The sequence below is a fragment of the Penicillium griseofulvum genome (assembly GCF_001561935.1).
Source record: "Penicillium griseofulvum strain PG3 chromosome Unknown contig_89, whole genome shotgun sequence".
Lineage (NCBI taxonomy): Eukaryota > Fungi > Ascomycota > Eurotiomycetes > Eurotiales > Aspergillaceae > Penicillium > Penicillium griseofulvum.
This window is the reverse complement of record NW_024467478.1, coordinates 467,574-485,924: the sequence shown is the minus strand read 5'-3', so window position 1 is coordinate 485,924 and position 18,351 is coordinate 467,574. Positions and strand designations below refer to the sequence as shown.

Below are 18,351 nucleotides of genomic sequence, written 5' to 3'. Positions count from 1 at the left end.
GTAGAACGAGCTGAAATGCAGGGAAACAGCGGAGCAATTTTCACTGGCCGAGCCTAGCATTTTGGGTGAAGGTTATCAGTGTACCCACGAGGTAGCCGCCTAGGAGCACTGCCCGCAGAAGTTCGCACATCCCAGTAGGGTGGTACATTGTATGTGAAATTGTAGGACGTGGAGGTAAGAAATTGTCATAGTAGCCCATTATTTTTTCACGTGAATATTGCTAGATAGGTACCTTGGGGTTTCCCCAAGGTTCTGGGTGATTGAATGGACTTTCAAGCCAAAGAGAAGCAAATCACTCGTAAAAGCTAGAGTATATTGAGATCTGGGACACGAAGAGGACTCACATCACACTTTGCTGGATATAATAAACTCCATAGCCACGGGTGGCTGTGCTCTACAAAGTGGGCCGATGGGGGTTTTTTCGTAGCCTCAGCCACACATATCTAGGGCTGTGTACCCATAATGTTCTCTTTTTGTCTCTTAACCTTGGAAAAGGGGAAGAAAGGTACAAGCCACAGTATGTAAAAAAAATAAGGCAGCCTGAAACTCAGGGGGTATGGGTGTGTGTTGTGCTCATATAGAGTGCTAGAGTAAAAGAGGTAACGTACTTATGCATACCAATACCAAAAGCTGTACAAATGTATTCCCGTACTTGAATTGAGGTACCGTTAAGCTGGTCACATACGCAAGTTGATACTTCTTCTAGACCTTTACACTCCAGGGGGAAAGCCACAATACCCGATACACCAAGCAACAACAAATACCCGTATACTGCCACCGCCCTCCGTTGTCTGGCCTGGTCTTCTATCTTTCTCTCCTCCACCTCCAAATCATCATTCCATCGTCTTTTTTTCATCGCTTCCCATCGGAAATACCTACTCCATCTTCCTCATTTCTCTAGAGCTATTGCTGCTTGCACTAGCTGATTTACTGCATTAAATCTACACCGTTGCGCCTTTGAACACTGTATGGGATCACCCTTTTCCTTCTCCCCCCCTCCTCGGGAGCGCCTGACTTGGCCCTTTCTACTTGATCGTCTGCCTATGTCACCCCCTCATGCCTGTAGAAATTCTTTATATTTGAAATTCCGGGACTTGCGGGGCTCCCTGTCCCTCCCTGCTTATTTGCCCCTATACTGACGTGTTCCTTATCAAGATGGCCGAGATCCGTCGCAAGCTCGTCATCGTCGGCGATGGTGCCTGCGGTAAGACCTGCCTGCTCATGTGAGTACCGAAAGTGACTTCCTTATTGAGGGCGCTTCCTCCCCACAACCTCTGAATTTACTTTTGGTTCGGCGGCCTGACTGAAGTCCACAGTGTTTTCTCCAAGGGTACCTTCCCCGAGGTAAGATGCCATCCATCCTCGAAAACTACGACCCGAAACCACCTTGCTTTCCCCAGAAATCTACGCCGGACAAGAATAATGAAGGATAATCTGACTTTGTTTCCGTCAGGTCTACGTCCCCACAGTCTTCGAGAACTACGTCGCCGATGTCGAGGTTGATAACAAGCACGTCGAGCTCGCTCTTTGGGATACTGCTGGCCAGGAAGATTACGACCGTCTCCGTCCTCTTTCATACCCCGACTCACATGTGATTCTCATCTGTTTCGCCGTGGACTCGCCCGATTCGCTTGACAACGTCCAGGAGAAGGTGAGTGTCTCATCTCTAATCGATCGCACATCCCGAAGCGAAGAAACGTTTGGATGCGAACTGGACCAAATATGCTGACGCTCTACGATAGTGGATCTCCGAGGTTCTGCACTTCTGCCAGGGTCTCCCTATTATCCTTGTCGGCTGTAAGAAGGATCTTCGCGACGACCGCAAGACTATCGATGAACTTGCCAAGACCTCCCAGCGCCCCGTTTCGCAAGAACAGGTACGATTTTTGACTTCATGGTGAATCCATCATAAACTAATGTATAACTATAGGGCGAGGAAGTCCGCAAGAAGATCGGTGCCTACAAGTACCTCGAGTGCTCGGCCCGCACCAACGAGGGTGTGCGTGAAGTCTTCGAGGCTGCCACTCGCGCTGCTCTCCTGAAGGCCGTCAAGGGCAAGGGAGGCCGCAAGAAGGGTTCTTGCATGATTCTCTAAACTAATCAATTGTTGAGGTGGTGTGGCTCGAGCAGAGATCATATGTATGAGAGCCTCCACAAAAACAATTGGTGACGTTAATTCTCGGAAAGGAGGAGGGCTTCATGGCCTGCATGCGAAATTGTGGATAATATCGAATCCGGGCACCCGAATCGTGGAGGGTTTCCCCCACAATTCAGCTGGTCGACCTTGTGTTTTTCTTTTTGCCTTTATTTGCAGAATTTGTCTAGGGAGGCGTTGTCTTCATCATAACCCTGTGGGCTTTTCTTTTTCTTTTCCTCTCGTTCCGACGCCGTGAATCTTCAAATGCCAAACCGCGTTGAGGTCGCAATTATAAACCGAAAAACACCGAAAAAAGGAACTCAGAATTGGAAGGAGATGAAGAGGGGAAGCCATTCAGTGTAGCACCGGTTGTGCAATTTGGTCAACGTCGTGACTCGCCTTCCCTGGTCGAGTTCCCCCTGTGTCATAGATTCTTGTCCCCTGCGGTTATCTCCCCATACGCGAAGAGCTTGATTCGGCTTTTATTGTTTTCTCTCCCTCCTTTACTACATTTGTTTTTATGTTACAGCTTATGCATGGTACTGTCTATTTCCATCTAATATGTGGACCCCATGCGTAATCCTGTCTGCGTAAGTGTCCGTAATGTAAATATTCCAATCAGAGTATTATAATGTTCAATCATTGTGCTTTATAGTGGCAAATTTATATACATAGACGCGTGGAAGAAACCCCACTCCACACTCCACTTCACTCCAAGCCTCATCTCAACTACTTATTCAAACTCAGCAGTCCCTCAATATACCGCCTGGCGTCCATCCCAAGCCCTTCGACCAGCTTTGACGGCGCCATATCCGCAGCACGGGAAGGCCCCGTCAATCCGGAAGAAGCACCGCCTAGATCACGGAAGAAGCGGGCGCTATTGCTGACCCGGCCATGACTTGCTGGGGAGATATAGTCACTCGCTTTGCGAACGAGGAAGGCCTCCTGAGGCGGTGGAGGAGGGTGTGCTTGGGACTGATTTACGGGGAAGTCATTGCTGTTAGTTATAGATGAGAGGGCGACGGATGAAGAAGTGGTAGACAGCGCTGTTGGAGTTTGGGTTGTGTGTGGGATGCGGACCCAGACGACCCACCACCCGCGCTGGGTTTTGCTTGTGCGTTCAAGCTCTTGTGGGCGGGAGCGCGTGTCTGTGTGTGTTGATAAGAGGCGGTGGTGAATTGCTAGACTTTCGACGCGGGACCAGGGTGGTGGGGGGGTTGATGATGGGGAGGGGAAGGGAGAGGGGGATGGGGAGTGGGCTGTAAAGTTGGTGGGTTGGGTAGATGAGGATGTGGTGCTCATGCTGGGGATGTTGGGGATGGAGGAGCGGATGGTTAAGTTAGATGGATCGTAGACCAGATCGTAAACTGGCTGTGTTCGGGTGGAGAACCGTTTACTGGGGTCCGGGGAGGTGTCGGACATGGCGATTCGAGAGGCTGCCATTGTTGGGGATGTTGATGATAGAAGGGGTTTTTGAAGAGGACCGAGTTGGTGGTGCATGCTTGAGTATAGTGATGGGGATGATAATGTTGGTGCTTGAGGATCAAATAGGAATGTAAACATGAATGGTTGATGCTGGGATGGTATGTTAGTGAGCTGACTTGCATGGAATAGGGAACGCACATACCACATATATCACGACCCGGAGCTTTGTCGGAGTAGTATCTGACCCATCTGCCAGGTGGACATGTAGAGTTCTATGCACTATCCGAGTCTTGGGTTTGCCGTTCTCGAATTCGGGTTCTGGGCTTCCCTCTTCTAAATCATCCAATTTTTCAAGATCATCACGAGGTCCAAGAACGAAATGACCCGAAGGACTGTTCCTCCTGCTGTTTCGGTGTTTTTCGCCGGCCTGTGGCGATTGTAATTCACTAATGGGCTGATTCCTCGGGGTTGTGATGTTTAAATTGGATTCATCTCGCATTGGAGTAGAACTTTCGGACAGCGTAGATGTCGACTTTGGAGAGAAACTCCAAGAGGACCCGTAGCCAAGAGTGAGGTACTTTATGACCGCTTCTGTTGGAAATCCTGGAATCTCGCTCTTGTGCTCGGTGCGAGGTGGGGATGCCTCATTTGTTGTTCCTGCTCGATTCTCCTCAACCATTTCTGGGGCTGACGGTAGTGCTGCCGTTATAAGCGGACGAGGTATACCTGGCTTAAAATTGTGATCCGGCGTGGAGGGCTGGGCATCTTCCGAAATTTGCCTTCCACGCTGTTTTCGTGGTTTGCGGCGACGCAGCGAGGTCGGGTCCCGCCCAACTCCATACGCAGCATCCCCAAACCGATAAATGCATTCCATCCAATGTGACACTTGTGACAATGAGTGCCGAGCAAGAGCACCAACACCAGTAAATATCACGCCATCGGATGGTCGAGGATCATCATCTGCCCCAAGCCATCGGCTTTGGTCATTTGACTCCGCCAAAGCTGGGGACCCCCCGAACTGTGGGGGCGGATCACCAAACCTGGAGACAACCAAGTCTACCAACCCATCTGTTCTTGTCACGAAATCTTCAAGCACTTCTCTTTCCCCACTGCCCCACTCTTCCTCCCCAACGCCGATCCCCAGCTCTCCTCCCGCAGAGAGTTTGATGCCATTATAGATATCGACAATTGGGTTTCCGGTCAACAGAAGTTCCCAATTCCACGCAAAATTCTCCCAAAAACGCTCAAGGAATAGACAAAATGTGGATCGACCGACTTGATGAAGGATATTGTCCAAGTTGAAGTCATGGTGCAGGAGGAATTCCGAATGGGCACGCCGTAATTGCTGGATCAGTAGAGGCGGCGGTGCCATCTCTCGCGACGAATAATGAAATGCCGAAGAGTCGGATGTTCCAGAGGATCTCTGGGCAGGATCGACAGGCAGTCGAGTCAGGTCGATAGACTGGCTTAACATAAGCTGTTTGCTCTGTGCCGTTATCTCAACCACTTACGGCAACAATCCACCAGTCCTTCTCCAACTCAAGCAGAACAACCCGCGATTTTTCTGTTTCAACATATTCCAGGGTCTTTCCAGCCGAGAAGTTACTGTAAACCAAACATGATTAGACTATCTGCATTTGCGGGGTCTGCGGGGATGCCGACCTAGCAAAGTTGACAATGCCCTGCGCCAGACCTATCTGGCGCAACCTGTCATTCCCTTCATCGTCAAGGCATTTGTTTGCTTCGCCTTCAGCTGTGGAGCCATTGACGCGCCGTGCATAGCTCGTTCTCGAAGTGTAGAATACGATCTGATCCGCTATCGTCTCGTCGGTAGGTCCGAGGGTCGGGTTGTAGATGGCAAGGTACGAAAGTTGGGCTGGAATCACCGAATCATGATCGCTTTCAGACATTGCATCGTTGGATGGCGTCCGCAGGTCGCACCGGACACACGACAGCAGAGTAATGGTTGAAAGACAAATGCATCCGAGTGGGATCCGGGGTGGATGTTGACATCACGTGGTTTATCGATAAGCTACTATGGGAGCTTCAACTTTGTCCTTTCCAACTTCTAGTAATTATCCACCAGAATCATGTGGATTATTCCAGGCCCAGGGAGCCTACGTCTCTGCAAAAGGCCGTTGATCCTCCGAGGGCTTGTCTTTAGGTCATATGCTACCAAGACCCACGATCCGCTGCGCATTCTCTTTTGCGGCTCTGATGAATTCAGTATCGCACACTTGAAAGCTCTCCATGCTTATCATTTGAAGCAACCAGAGCGTATTTCCTCCATTGATGTCGTCTGTAGACCAGGAAAGAGAGTTGGAAGAGGGCTGAGGCAAATTCGGGAAGGTTAGCTTCACTTTGCGCTTCCTTGAATGGCTGTGTTTTCTAATTCAATTTCTCATAGTTCCGCTGAAGGCTGCCGCATCTGCTCTCTCCCTTCCAATCCATGAGATTGATACTTTCACTGGATGGACGGTAATGCCAAAACTCAACCCAATTGATATCTTAGCTAACTGTGTTAGCCCCCAACCTCCCCGAACGGTAACATAAACTTGGTGATTGCTGTGTCATTCGGACTTTTTGTTCCGCCGCGCATATTGAATGGCGCCAAGTATGGAGGCTTGAATGTGCACCCCTCATTACTACCAAAGTATGTGATTGTTATCAATTTAGGATTAAGGAGCAAGACAATTGACCTGACTGATTAGCTTCCGTGGTCCTGCACCGCTTCATCATACTCTTCTCGCGGGTCAGACCACTACTGGCGTGACAGTTCAGACCTTGCATTCAAAACACTTTGATCACGGGGCGATAATATCACAAACACCGCCTCCCGGTTTCGACATCCCCAATCCGGAATCCTGCACTGTCCCCGAGTTGGTGGATTTCGTCGCACCTAAAGGAGCGCAAATGCTCGTGGAAAGTATTGACAAGGGACTATTTGTCCCTCCTATTGAACCCGTTGGTACTGAACATACAGGAAAGTTGAAACACGCCCCTAAAATCAAACCAGAGGACCGGCACATCCACTGGGCAGACTGGACCTTGGCAGATATCAACAGACGCAACCGAGTGATTGGACCTCTCTGGAGCAAGGCCCTTTGTGCAAGCAACCCCGTAGATGGACCTCTGTCATTCCACCAAAAACGAGTCATTTTTACAGATATCGAGGAGGTTGACCCGCCTAAGGGATGTGATTCATTCTCAATCCTCCCAGGTCTGCCGTTTACAAATGCCCCTCACCCTGTTGAGCCGAAGAAGTCGCGGCAGCTATACGTTTTTACTGTGGATGGCAAGGTTTTGCGCATCAACCGAATGAAAGTGGAAGGCGAACAAGACGCAGAGGGTCTGCGAGCAGCTATCAAAGCTCGCATGTTTGGTGACCGAGCATTTCAATATGAAGGGTTGGAACTGACTCCCTTCCGCAACTCTCTTGTATAAAGTATGGCGGAGTCTATGTACTATAATGTTCTATGTACTATAATATCTGTTCTGACCAAAAGATTTCCTTTGCCCATTTATATCAGATGACGAAGCCAGAATCTAAAAGAATTGTCAGTTGCAACTCATTCCGCTGGACTCGAGACTAATACCGATTTGAACCGCTTGGCCGGTTATAGAAGCATTCTTGGCCAATGTAATAAACATGTCCGCGCAGTCTTCCACCTCGGGCTATAGCCGGATTCATTAGCATACAAGTCATTTCGTAAGTTAAGGGAGACGAGAATTGCTCACCGCTCGCTTGAGGACTGTCGCATTTGTCCAGCCCTCGATCTTGTCGGCTGGGAAGCGCTGACCCTGGGAAATTTTCAGTATTCATCAATGCGTCGAGCTTGTGCTACTTACCCATTCAGTGAGCAACAGACCCGGAAGAATAGCATTGACGCGGATTTTCGGGCCTTGGCTCTTAGCAAGGCACTTCATGAGATGGATAGCTGTGTGATACAGAGTCAGTAATTAACCAGCGTGATTTCTAGGAACGATAGCATACATGCTGCCTTCGAAACGGCGTAAGGCAAGCTGCTGCCACTTGGCGTGGCGCCCTAAAAAAGATCATGCAATTAGTATTTCAACTGTTCCATGGTAATGGACAGTTTAATGCCCTTCATTCGGCATGTTTTGGTAGCTTACCGCAATCGAGGATGTGATGAGGAAAACACCACCTTCGGGATTCGCATTGAATGTGGGCAAAGCTGCCTTGAACAGGTGAAGGCTGCTCTTGACATTAACCGACCAACACTAGCTCAATAGTCAGCCAAAAACTTCCACCCTAGAGGGGACATTCGGTACCTTATCCCAGTCATCATCGTCCATAGCATCAAGATCGGCAAAATTGGTCATTTTTGTCCATCCCTTCTCATATTTCAGCATTTTATATCCATCTTGAGATTGATTGTATAACTCACGGCATTCGAGACAATGATATCCAAGCCACCCAGCTTCTCGATTGTGGTTTTGACAGCATTGACACAGTCGTCTTTGACTCCAGCGTCCTGTTTTCAGATGCAAGATCATGTCAGCGGCTGAACTGTAGTTAGGTATATATGGGATTTGAGTGCCTTACGCCCTGAACGATCACAGTCTTTACTCCATATTTGGTTGCAATGTCCGAGGCAAGCTTATCCGCATCTTCCTTGCTGGACATATAGTTGATAGCAACATTACTTCCCTCAGAAGCGAATTTCTCGACAGTAAGTGCACCTAGCCCTCTGTTAAGTGAGATTAGCTTTTTGAACAGAGTAGTTCTCTGATTGAAGAAGGTTCCTACCGAGAGCCACCGGTGACCAAAACATTGCGACCTGACAAAGAGTAGGGCATGATGGGTAGAATTGAGCTGTTTTGCGAATGATTGCTTGAGAAATAAGAGAAATAAGAGACCTTAAAAGGTGAAAAAGAGCCGAGGGATTTGCCCGATGCGGGGTAGTGTCGGCGTGCTCGGTGTAGATAACAAAGAGTGTAAAAGTACTTTTAAGCTTATACCTTAAAACTATAGTAATACATGGAACGAATATCTATAAAAAGGATATCTAAGGGAATATTTGCTTCTAGAAAGACTTCTAAAAAGGCCAATACTTAGTAGGATGACCTTGAAACTTATTAGAGAAGTCGAATTCAGGGTTTTCTTCCAGTATATAAATCCCTTAATAGTTGGAAAGGGGATCAGTGCAGAAATAGATCTCACGTTTGGCTTAATAGATTCATTGCTTACCTAGGTACCTACATGATGAGAACAATGTATTCCCGTGATATCTGTAACTACCAAATCATCAGCAATACTGTCAACACAGATCAATCCGGTTAACACAGACCAAGCCGGTGTAAAGCACGGTTAAATCACAAGCCATCCAGCATATTCTGTTTTCTTCATCCCCCACCAAGCCCGCCGCCCTGCCTGGGCAGGCCATTGCACGAGAAAGCGGTCGACTAGGGGCAACAGCAGGACACCAGAGGTACTGAGCGAGCTCACCCGGGCCCATGATTCAACGTAAATAGTGCGCAGCGTTGGGGTCGATGCAATCTCGAAGACTGGTCGCAGAATCGGACATAAGGCAAATATGTTGGCCAAATATAGAAAGAAACGGATGAGTTTCGCGCCCACAACAACACAGACTGCTGTAGCGGGGCCATTTGTGAGGATCAAATCAGGGTAAGGCGTGGTGTATTCTTTTGGCAGCTTTTGGTCCGGGTGATCCCCACGAAGAACATTGAGACAAGCCCAGAAGCATTGAAGCGTAGAGAATGGCGCGGTGAGGTAGGACTGATGGACTCGTCGGGCACGTGGCACTGTGACAATGGTATAGTTGTTGCTATGGGTATGGCTCTGAGAATTCCGTACACGTTGAGCCTCAAACTTCTTGGCTTTCTCTGCGCTAAAGTTATCTCCCGAGCTCACCAGGTATGTCCGATACGTGCAGATTTGAGGGTCGAATTTCATGCGATCAAGCATGTAGAGCATCTCAGCTGTATGGCCACCGCTTCCAAGGACTACTAGTAGATGGGTAGGAGATCCCCTTGGGCGGCATTTGGAGGGAATTGCATTCTGGGAGATCGCGAGGGAGATAAGTAGAACCTAGGAGAGAAAAACAGGTTAGATTGATTCAATGGTATGGGTAAAGGGCACTCACGAGAAGGATGCAGGCCCCAAGTGTAATAATCGCCGGGGCGAAACACCAGATGAGCAGTTTCCAGAAGGATAAAGAAGTAGGAGAGAACGACATCTTGAACCGTTGTTGTACGGTGTCAAGAGTTTGGTAAGAGGATTTTAGTGTGTCATTATCATAAAGAGTGAAGAATAATAGAGAATGAATGCAATAAATGCAATGAATAGAGTGAATGGAAATAGAATTAGAATGTCAATAACAATGGGCAATAAAGTAAAGTTGCCCTAAGGTGCAGATCGATAAAATTGGAGACCTCCCCCCGCACGTGCAAGCTCGACTCCGTTTTATTTTCCCTTTGGCATCCGGAATCATCTCCCTTGTTTACACTAACGCTTCCACTTGTGTTTTTTTTTTTCCATATGTTACTATGTCATGGCTTCTCTATTTTCTAAGCGTTTGACCTGCTTTTATTGTGGGAAGCGGTCCGCTCACTCTCATCGTGGGCCTGTTCGCAATTTCCACTGTGAACATTGTGAGGCTGATAACTTCTTTGACGAGGTAGCTTCATTCTTCCCTGGAAACTCAAACTATATTAACTGTTTCTGAAAAGAAAGGAGAAATCACAGACCCACCAGCTGTGGTCACCAACGCCGAAACCTACGCGCCTGGCGCATCAGACACACCCTTTGAATCAACTGATTTCAGTGGATCCCAGTTATTTTGCACCAAATGTACTCGGAATCAACATTTATTTACAAGCTCACTGGCTTCGTACTTTCCCCCCTCAGACGATCCTTCCGATAGCGAATACGAACGCGGATATGAGCAGTTCCGCAAAAGTCTGGAGGACCGATACCCTCAGGTTTGCGAGTCTTGTGAACCCATCGTGAAATCTCGCATCAGAAAAGCTGGCTACGAAGCGAAATCAGATCATCTCAGGCGCATGATGGATCAAAGTCGAGCAAATCGAGAATCACGACAGGCGAGAAATCGGAGCTGGAGAAGCTTGCTTCTTTTTGTGGGTGCACTTGCATATTGGGGTAGTATTGCTGGTCAGCTAGCGTGGGACTTGATCAGTGTAGCCACCCTCTACCAGGACTCGGAAAATTTCGATTATCTACCCGACTCCGGACGACCTCCAATGACACCCAACTCTGTGATCTCGTGCGTCAACCATTCTATCCATTACAAGCGCATTCCCAGCGAATGTTCGCCTGATCTAGCACCAACTGCCGGTCTCGCATTGATCGCAGGTGCACTTTCGCTCTGGTGGAATCCAAAGCTGCGCATGAAGATAGACGGAATGCCTGGTAAATTCAGTGGTCTTGCAGAGTACTACGAAGCCCAACTTATCGTCATGGTGGTACGGTGTGTTTTCTGGGCGGTGGTCAAGGATCCATCTGCCAGTGGGTTAGAACCAAAACGCGTCCCAGCCTTCCATGGTGTGATGATGCTTTTCACTATTATCGTAAATATGCTTCCCCCCTTTAAACTTTTCATGCGCTAACTATGGTAGTCGGTTTTGTTCTCCCGACATATTGTCAGCTACTCTAGCCGTCCACTCGTCAATTGGTCTGATAACAGCTGGGAAACCCAATTCGAATGTTCTAACACGTCTTCTTCTGCGCTTCCTGAGTCACCTGTGTCGACACGAATCACAAGATCTGGCGGAACACCGAAGGCGAGCATGGGTGGATTGCAGCAGCGCTTTCCGATTGACAAATTGGCTCAACCTCAACCACGGTCACCCGTTGAGCAGTCGCACACGTTCACCTCAAATCTTACAGATAATGATGGCATGGACTGGTCCCCTTCTATTACTCATAACCTTCGACCGACTGTGACGCGGCGAGATCAGCCGTCTGTGCTCGACGGTCCTCATCCATTTCAGGGGCAGATCCCAGCAGCCCCGATGCCTCCTGCATGGAAGCTTCGCACTCAGACTTCGACAAAGCCCATTGAGCAAGTGATCCAGCCTAATCCGTTCCACCGCAGTCCTGCACAACAGCAAGGGCAATGGCAGCAAAAGCGTGCCGATGCTGAACCAGTGTTCAAGGACCCAAAATTCTTTCCCCCTGGTGACCACGATACATCTACTGGGCTGGAAACACTGTTTGACCGTGCTTTTAATTTGCAGCCCGATGCTGGCCAAGGACCTACCTGGTCTCAGCAGTCACAGAACCAGGGCTCCACGCATTCCGATGAAACACAGAGTCATCTCTTCTACGGGTGTCTCCGACTAGGTCTGCTAGTCAGCTTCATCACGGCATGGACAATCTCTCAAAATCACCAGGTTTTGATTCCAGGAAATTACGTGGAGATCGCAGCCCTAGGTGCGGCAAGCCTTGTTGCGGGTTTCGCTTTAATCACCATGGTAAAAAGGCCTCTCGGGCAATGGAATGGTATGGAGATCCTGATTTCTATCACCGAACTTGGCGTCGCTGTTCACATGGGGGCACATTTGCCCACAGTTTCGCTTAATCGGGACTACTTCGATCGTTACGGCAAACTACTCCTGGTTTTCATGGCGGCACAGGAGACTATGAATGTATTCTCCTTCTACAATAAGGCCAGGTTAGAAAGCCAGCAGTACTCGGAATCTGTATCACCACAGCCGCAACCACAATCCCCGCACCAGAGTCAATCGGGTGCCCTTGACTGGCGCGGAAGTCAATCTTCAACCATGTCCACACCTGAACCCCGAGTTAGCACTCCGCCTGTGCACCGATCATTTGAGTCACAATCATCCGCTCCTCCACTTTCATTTGGCGATACCGATGCGGGCTCTAGTTTCTCTTCAGCATTACCTTCCGTACCGCAGTATGGGTTCACCTCGACTCGAACTGCGAACTCGTTCTCTGCTGCCAATCAGAACGTTTTCAACCAAAACAGAAACCCACATAGTTTCACTATGGAATCTCTAAAGCAAATCGACCCCGTGTCTGATTATGAGCGAGACTCAGACAGCGAGACTATCGCCACAACTACAACGGCCGCCACGAATTTCACTAACCGCAACATTCGGTATGGGAATAGTAGCGGTCTGGGTTCCAACCCCTTTTACTCACCCCGGCGGACTGGTCTTGGATCAGGCATCGGTGGTTTGAGCTTAGATGATGATCCTACTCCTCGCCGCATGACTCGCAGCCAGACCCAGCGTGGTGGACTGCTTGGTCGGCGTCAGACCAACTACGTCCGATGATCTTATCTTTTGTCTGCTTTCGCCTTCATGTTTCCGTTCTTTTTACAATCTCTCATTTTGACTGCTCTGCATACCACTGTTCATTCTATCTCCCCTTTCTGTTGCTGGTTAGATGGCTCTCAGTTCATCGATGAATTGGGCCCTATCGTGACTTTTCATACTGGATGCGCCACGGCGTAGATTGAGCCAGTCGGTTTCTCTCTCTTTTTCTTTGTTTTTGCTTTCTCCCAGTTTGATTCAAGCGAATGTCGTGGGTTCATAGCGCAGGCGAATATTTGTTCCATATTGACAGGTTCAGCGGTCCGTGTTGGGACGGTACATATCGAGAGGGTTGGACTACCCGGGTTTGATGATATCCATGAAATTATGATGTGAATAATCTGAAAATAAATATTTCTTTCAATTTGATCGCTCAAAACAGTTGACAACATAGACCTATACTAAATAGAACCCTACTCATTCACCTTCTCAACATGCACCGGGGACGACTTCTCCCCCCGATCACCAACAGAGCCTCGCTCCGCATCAGCATTCTTATTCTCAAGCATCTGCGTAACACCAAAGAGCTCATCCATCTTCTCGAGAGACAAACCTATATTCACGTTAGCAACAAGACCCCATATTACCAGAAGACCCGACTCACCCTTTGTCTCCGGGATAAAGAACCACACAAAGATACCCATCGAGAAACAGAAGCACGAGAATATAATGTATGTTCTACACAGCCCAAAGTCAGCAAACTCAACAATCCAAGACACCAGCCAAACTCACCCATAACCGTTAGCACCAACAGTAGCCAACATATTCGGCACAGCTCTGGCAACAACAAAGTTGAACAACCACTGTGTAGCAGCTCCAAATGAAACATTCAGTGAGCGCAGTCTGGCAGTCGGGATCTCAGAGACGTAAATCCAGCAGACGGGTCCCCATCCGAATTGGAAGAATGCCGCGAACAGGAAGATACAAACTAGCGCAAAATACCCAGCAGGGATGACGGGTTCGCCCTTAACGGGCGGCGCAATGCGAACGTACAATCCGATGTACATCATTGCCAATGCCTGCGCGACGGAAGTCCATAGGAGGGAGCGACGACGACCCAGCGAGTCCGCAACGAAGATCAGGAACACGCCACAGCTGACCATCTTCACGATTCCGTAGACACCAGTTGCGAAGAGGTTAGTTGCGTTTCCGGTTACGCCGAGCTGGAGAAGCGTTAGTATCAATTGGGCTTAGATCTAGAAGTGCGAGCTCACGTTTTGGACTGTGACTTGTTAGCTGGGTTTCTCAATTGGGAGCAGTGTAACATACAGATCTGGGGCGCGTAGTAATTAATCGCATTAGTTCCAGTCATCTGTTGGCAAATCATCAAGACGACAGAGATAATCGCGCGCTTGCGATTACCCGGAATAAACCACATCTCTTTCATCAAGTCCCAGAAGCCGGAACCAGCGACAAGTGCGCGCTCCTGTTCCAATTGCGTGGCAATGGCCTGGAATTCTTCTTCCACGTATGGGTGGTCGGAGGGCAGATTGCGCACTTTCGAGAGAGTTGCGCGGGCTTCTTCCCACCGGTCTTGTTTGGCCAACCAACGGGGTGACTCGTTGCACATCAACATGCCGAAGAATAGGAGGACTGCGGGGAGACCTTGTAGTGCCAGTGGGACGAGGTACATTGCGGGGCCCTTGATGTGTAGTAGCGAACCGTAGTTGATCCAGAATGCGAGCATGATTCCCGCGGTAATGAAGAGCTGGTATAGACCTGTTAGACCGCCGCGGATTGCGCGCGGCGCGTTCTCGGAAACGTAGAGGGGGTTGATCATGGATGCGGCGCCGACTCCGAAGCCGGTGATGAGTCTGTTGGTGTTAGTGTGGAATGGATTGGAGATGGGGATATATGTACCGTCCGATATACATGACTTCGATGTGGCCGCTGGCTGTGGTTTGCATCAAAATTCCTAGCACGGCTACTACCGCTGAGCCGAGTAGGGCCATTCGTCTACCGTATCTCTCGGCTACTGGGGAAGCACCCATAGCTCCAAAGAAGCATCCTGCTTGGAGTGTGGAGACGATATTGGCTGATAAATTCGCTGCCGCGACTTTGTCGATGTTCTCCAGCTGGTATGTCCTGTGTTGATGATAGTTAGAATAGATGGTAGACAGCAGAGAGGGAAGAACGTACTTCTTGAATCCTGGCATGGTTAGGACTCCGCTAATAATACCGGTGTCCATGCCAAAAAGCATTCCGCCGAAACAGGCCTGGGAAGCATTAGCTCTGTGATCTAGGGCTGTCAATGGCATCGTTAAAGAGAGACTTACCGAACAGGCAAGCATAAAGACCCTCCATCCATAGATCTCCTTCGGATCCTCTCTCATCGCCTCATTGTGAACGATCTTCTTTAATAGCCACGACATCTTAGGTAGTAGTAAAAGGGGTTGAGCAAGATGATAACCAGTCCAGGAGGGGAGTGGCCAGCTTAAAAGTAATTCTCTGAGACCAGCTCACAACGAAGCTAAACTAGACATGCCGTCGGCTATTGGTATAGGTATAGACGAAGGAAAAAATACTACGACTCAAGCCTATGAGAGGTGTCATCTCAAGCCCAGTTGTCTTGGCTGGCTAACAAGCAACCTATGGGAAAAATGTAGAGACACCAAACAAGGCGAGGAAATATGGAGAAAAAGATCCACGAATCCGAAGCAAGGGAGACACGGGCAGGAAGCTGCTCACATGGTTTAGGATATTTAGGGGTTGGTGCAAGGGTCCAAGCAGCACGGCTGATTCATATACCGAGTACAGCTCTCATACACGGGAGGCGTGGGGTAAAATGAGACGGTAATATGGGCTGATTTCCCGAGTAGAGGCAAGATATACGAGAAAACATTTTAGCCGACGAGAGGAGAACCTTGTAAGGGATGTTTTGGCTGTTTTGGCTGTTGATCTTACCCCGGACTGCGGGGAAACTCAAACTTGGAGCTAATCCTAATGTGGAAAACCTGTCATATCAAAAGTTTCAAGTTTGTATTGAATGTCGACATATGTATGGAGTACTATCAACTCCGATCTGTACTCTCCATTCTCTTATGTAGCCACTCTGGAATAACTGGCTTCTTCTCCCATGCTGCCTTCCAGTCCCGTTGATGGTCTGGCACAGCACAAACTGCCGAAACGAACCAGCAATCCTGCCCAGCTGCCAAGTCCACCGAAAGCGACGGCAAAAGCGTACGTCCACGAATAATATTAGAATTCGGGTCAGCCAGAACAATCCGACCAGCTCGCCCAGTCGAATGGAGTTCGACAATGCCAACAGCCCCTGCCGATGAAACCACAAGTCCACTCCGGCTGTCATGCATCGTGCCCTCAGAGTAATCCCCAGTCATAGGTCCTAAGGTACGACCATTATCACTGCGACATCCATAAATAGCAAAGGCACCTTCGGAGGTCTGCAAATTGCGACCAGTGCGCACATGGTGAGCGCGTAGATGCCAGTTCTCATTTTCCTCCGTCGGCGGAATGAGAATAGTCTCTATATCAACATCTGGCCATGGTTTCCAACCAGACACAAGAATAGGTTGGCCATTGGTCTCGGGTTCCTCGAAATGCGCATCGAGAGCGACCCGTCTGGTCTGCCAGATATCACCGCCGTCGTCTGACAACGCAAGCATGCTGTCTGGGGCGTGCTGCTCCAGCTGGTAGCCACCCGTCGGCACAGAGTATCCAAAGGCAGAACTGTATGCGAACTTGCCATACTTGGCCTGTGTCGCTTTGAGCGGGTAGTGGCATGCTTGGCCAGACGACAGCAGGAACGAATGTCCCCCACGACGTATGGCAATATGTTTGGGGTATTTTAGGGCCACCACTTCAGGCAAAGAAGAACTTGGGTAGGGCTCCTCTTGCGCGGACCAGAAGGGATGTGTCTCTGGTTGTGCGAGTGGTGTGAACGAGAGACAGCACCAGTACGGTGAACCGGGAGAATTATAATTCTCCGTTAGGTACATATTAGCGTACGAATAGCCGAGAGTCAAGGTACCATCATTGTTGAACATGTCATCCTGCGTAGACCACCACCGGAAATGACGAAGGACAATTCCTCTCACCACGCCCCATGTCAGTGGTTCTGGTAGTTCAACATCCGCAAAGCCTAGTGCACCCCAGAATCCGACCATGGCAAATCGATAGGTCATAGAGCGTCCGAATGGAATGGCGCTGCCTATTTGGTAGTAGCCTAGTCAGGACCAAATCGCAGCTAAAGAGAGCGAATCATATCGGAAAGACCCTGAGACATACCGTTAGGATCGAAGTAATGCACAAAATCCATAGCATACTCCCGCGCCCGCTGACGATAGCGTTCAGCACGCTCAGGATCAAAGTCACCCGCCAGCTTCGAATAAAGAAGCTGCAAGAACTGAATGGCGAACGAGCCCGAGTAGTAATCCATCTGGTGATGACTCTTAGGTCCATCATTGCTCCATCCACCTCCAACATGGAAAGTATCCAAATGGTCCATATCAGCCTCGATACGAGACAAAGAGTACTCGGCACCATTCTTTCTGAGGCCCAAGTTTGCAAACACGCGGAACCATAGCCTACAATCATCCCACCATAATTAGCCGGTCCATTCAACACGCTCCAAAAGACCATCATGGGAAGACGATGTCATCACATACCAATTCGTATTTGGCATCTCACGCGCATTGATACTCGCCAACCAATTACCAACATCCCTCCTCTGCTTCTCCGTCAATGGATCCCAAAAGACATGAGGCGCAACAGCAAGCGCAAATCCAATCGGACACATCTCCACCATGCGTTGATCCATGTCCTCGATATGACCCCAGAACTCCGGGTGTTCTGGATCAGTCCCGTTGATTATTCCCTGGCGCCAGCGCTCCGCCTCGGCGTATTCATATCCGCCGCCTAGCAGCGAGGCCAGACCCCATAGCGGGCGGGCATATCCCTCGATCTGGGCGCCACCTTCATCAAATCGTGTCGTCGACGTGCCTACTTTGACGCGCGTGCCGCCTGCTGTAAAGAGGGGCACTAGCGGGCCGAGAATGGCGCGACATGCTTCTTGTAGGTCGGATTTAGTTCGGAATGGGGATTTGCTAAAGGCCTGTGAGGGGGTTCGACCGTTAGCGTGGATAGACATTGTAAGTCTGTAATCCTGGACGCTATGAGGGGGTTGCGCTGTTATGGTAACTTTGGGTTGGTAGGGTGGTGGGCTTTATAAAGATTTGAATCGGGTTGTCGAGTATTAGTTGCTTAATAGGCAATTGATGTCGGAGTTCACATGGCTATGCTGACATATAATAACATCTAAGGCCATTTTGGTGTCGGGACTCGGTGAGAATGCCGATTCAGCCAGTTTGTGCCGTGCATAGTTGGGGAATCCTGGGGATGGCGTGGGGTTCGGATTTAGCCGGTCGAGGTAACGTGGGGAGATCAGTAGTGACGGGAGCCTAGTCAGCCCAAAATAGGCTGTGAGC

The 18,351-nt window shown here is 49.3% G+C and overlaps 8 protein-coding genes across 8 annotated transcripts; 3 read left to right on the top strand and 5 right to left on the bottom strand.

The window, feature by feature from the left end:
- Positions 1-1,155: 1,155 nt before the first annotated feature.
- Positions 1,156-2,095, top strand: rho1 (Rho family GTPase RHO1; the record flags this gene model as incomplete). The annotated part of the gene is made up of 5 exons (XM_040791945.1): positions 1,156-1,223; positions 1,317-1,344; positions 1,454-1,651; positions 1,743-1,877; positions 1,931-2,095. The coding sequence occupies 5 exons, from the start codon at positions 1,156-1,158 to the stop codon at positions 2,093-2,095; spliced, it is 594 nt and encodes a 197-aa protein (XP_040643855.1).
- A 771-nt stretch (positions 2,096-2,866) lies between these two features.
- PGRI_042310 (uncharacterized protein) lies at positions 2,867-5,472 on the bottom strand (the record flags this gene model as incomplete). Its single annotated transcript, XM_040791944.1, has 4 exons — positions 2,867-3,712; positions 3,765-5,024; positions 5,074-5,167; positions 5,225-5,472. 4 exons carry the CDS (start codon positions 5,470-5,472, stop codon positions 2,867-2,869), a joined length of 2,448 nt encoding a protein of 815 aa, XP_040643854.1.
- A 180-nt stretch (positions 5,473-5,652) lies between these two features.
- Positions 5,653-7,006, top strand: PGRI_042300 (methionyl-tRNA formyltransferase; the record flags this gene model as incomplete). Its single annotated transcript, XM_040791943.1, has 4 exons — positions 5,653-5,911; positions 5,970-6,040; positions 6,088-6,215; positions 6,274-7,006. The coding sequence occupies 4 exons, from the start codon at positions 5,653-5,655 to the stop codon at positions 7,004-7,006; spliced, it is 1,191 nt and encodes a 396-aa protein (XP_040643853.1).
- An 82-nt stretch (positions 7,007-7,088) lies between these two features.
- Positions 7,089-8,383, bottom strand: PGRI_042290 (SDR family NAD(P)-dependent oxidoreductase; the record flags this gene model as incomplete). The annotated part of the gene is made up of 10 exons (XM_040791942.1): positions 7,089-7,108; positions 7,159-7,237; positions 7,301-7,363; positions 7,412-7,500; positions 7,557-7,608; positions 7,697-7,804; positions 7,856-7,918; positions 7,972-8,058; positions 8,130-8,274; positions 8,334-8,383. 10 exons carry the CDS (start codon positions 8,381-8,383, stop codon positions 7,089-7,091), a joined length of 756 nt encoding a protein of 251 aa, XP_040643852.1.
- A 511-nt stretch (positions 8,384-8,894) lies between these two features.
- Positions 8,895-9,783, bottom strand: PGRI_042280 (glycosyltransferase family protein; the record flags this gene model as incomplete). The annotated part of the gene is made up of 2 exons (XM_040791941.1): positions 8,895-9,635; positions 9,691-9,783. The coding sequence occupies 2 exons, from the start codon at positions 9,781-9,783 to the stop codon at positions 8,895-8,897; spliced, it is 834 nt and encodes a 277-aa protein (XP_040643851.1).
- Positions 9,784-10,807: 1,024 nt separating this feature from the next.
- On the top strand, positions 10,808-12,868 carry PGRI_042270 (uncharacterized protein; the record flags this gene model as incomplete). Its single annotated transcript, XM_040791940.1, has 2 exons — positions 10,808-11,134; positions 11,183-12,868. The coding sequence occupies 2 exons, from the start codon at positions 10,808-10,810 to the stop codon at positions 12,866-12,868; spliced, it is 2,013 nt and encodes a 670-aa protein (XP_040643850.1).
- Positions 12,869-13,320: 452 nt separating this feature from the next.
- On the bottom strand, positions 13,321-15,279 carry PGRI_042260 (sugar porter family MFS transporter; the record flags this gene model as incomplete). Its single annotated transcript, XM_040791939.1, has 8 exons — positions 13,321-13,460; positions 13,512-13,585; positions 13,640-14,070; positions 14,122-14,129; positions 14,177-14,721; positions 14,768-14,992; positions 15,047-15,123; positions 15,184-15,279. The coding sequence occupies 8 exons, from the start codon at positions 15,277-15,279 to the stop codon at positions 13,321-13,323; spliced, it is 1,596 nt and encodes a 531-aa protein (XP_040643849.1).
- Positions 15,280-15,918: 639 nt separating this feature from the next.
- On the bottom strand, positions 15,919-18,014 carry PGRI_042250 (glycoside hydrolase family 154 protein; the record flags this gene model as incomplete). The annotated part of the gene is made up of 3 exons (XM_040791938.1): positions 15,919-17,075; positions 17,153-17,451; positions 17,533-18,014. 3 exons carry the CDS (start codon positions 18,012-18,014, stop codon positions 15,919-15,921), a joined length of 1,938 nt encoding a protein of 645 aa, XP_040643848.1.
- Between the last annotated feature and the right edge of the window lie 337 nt (positions 18,015-18,351).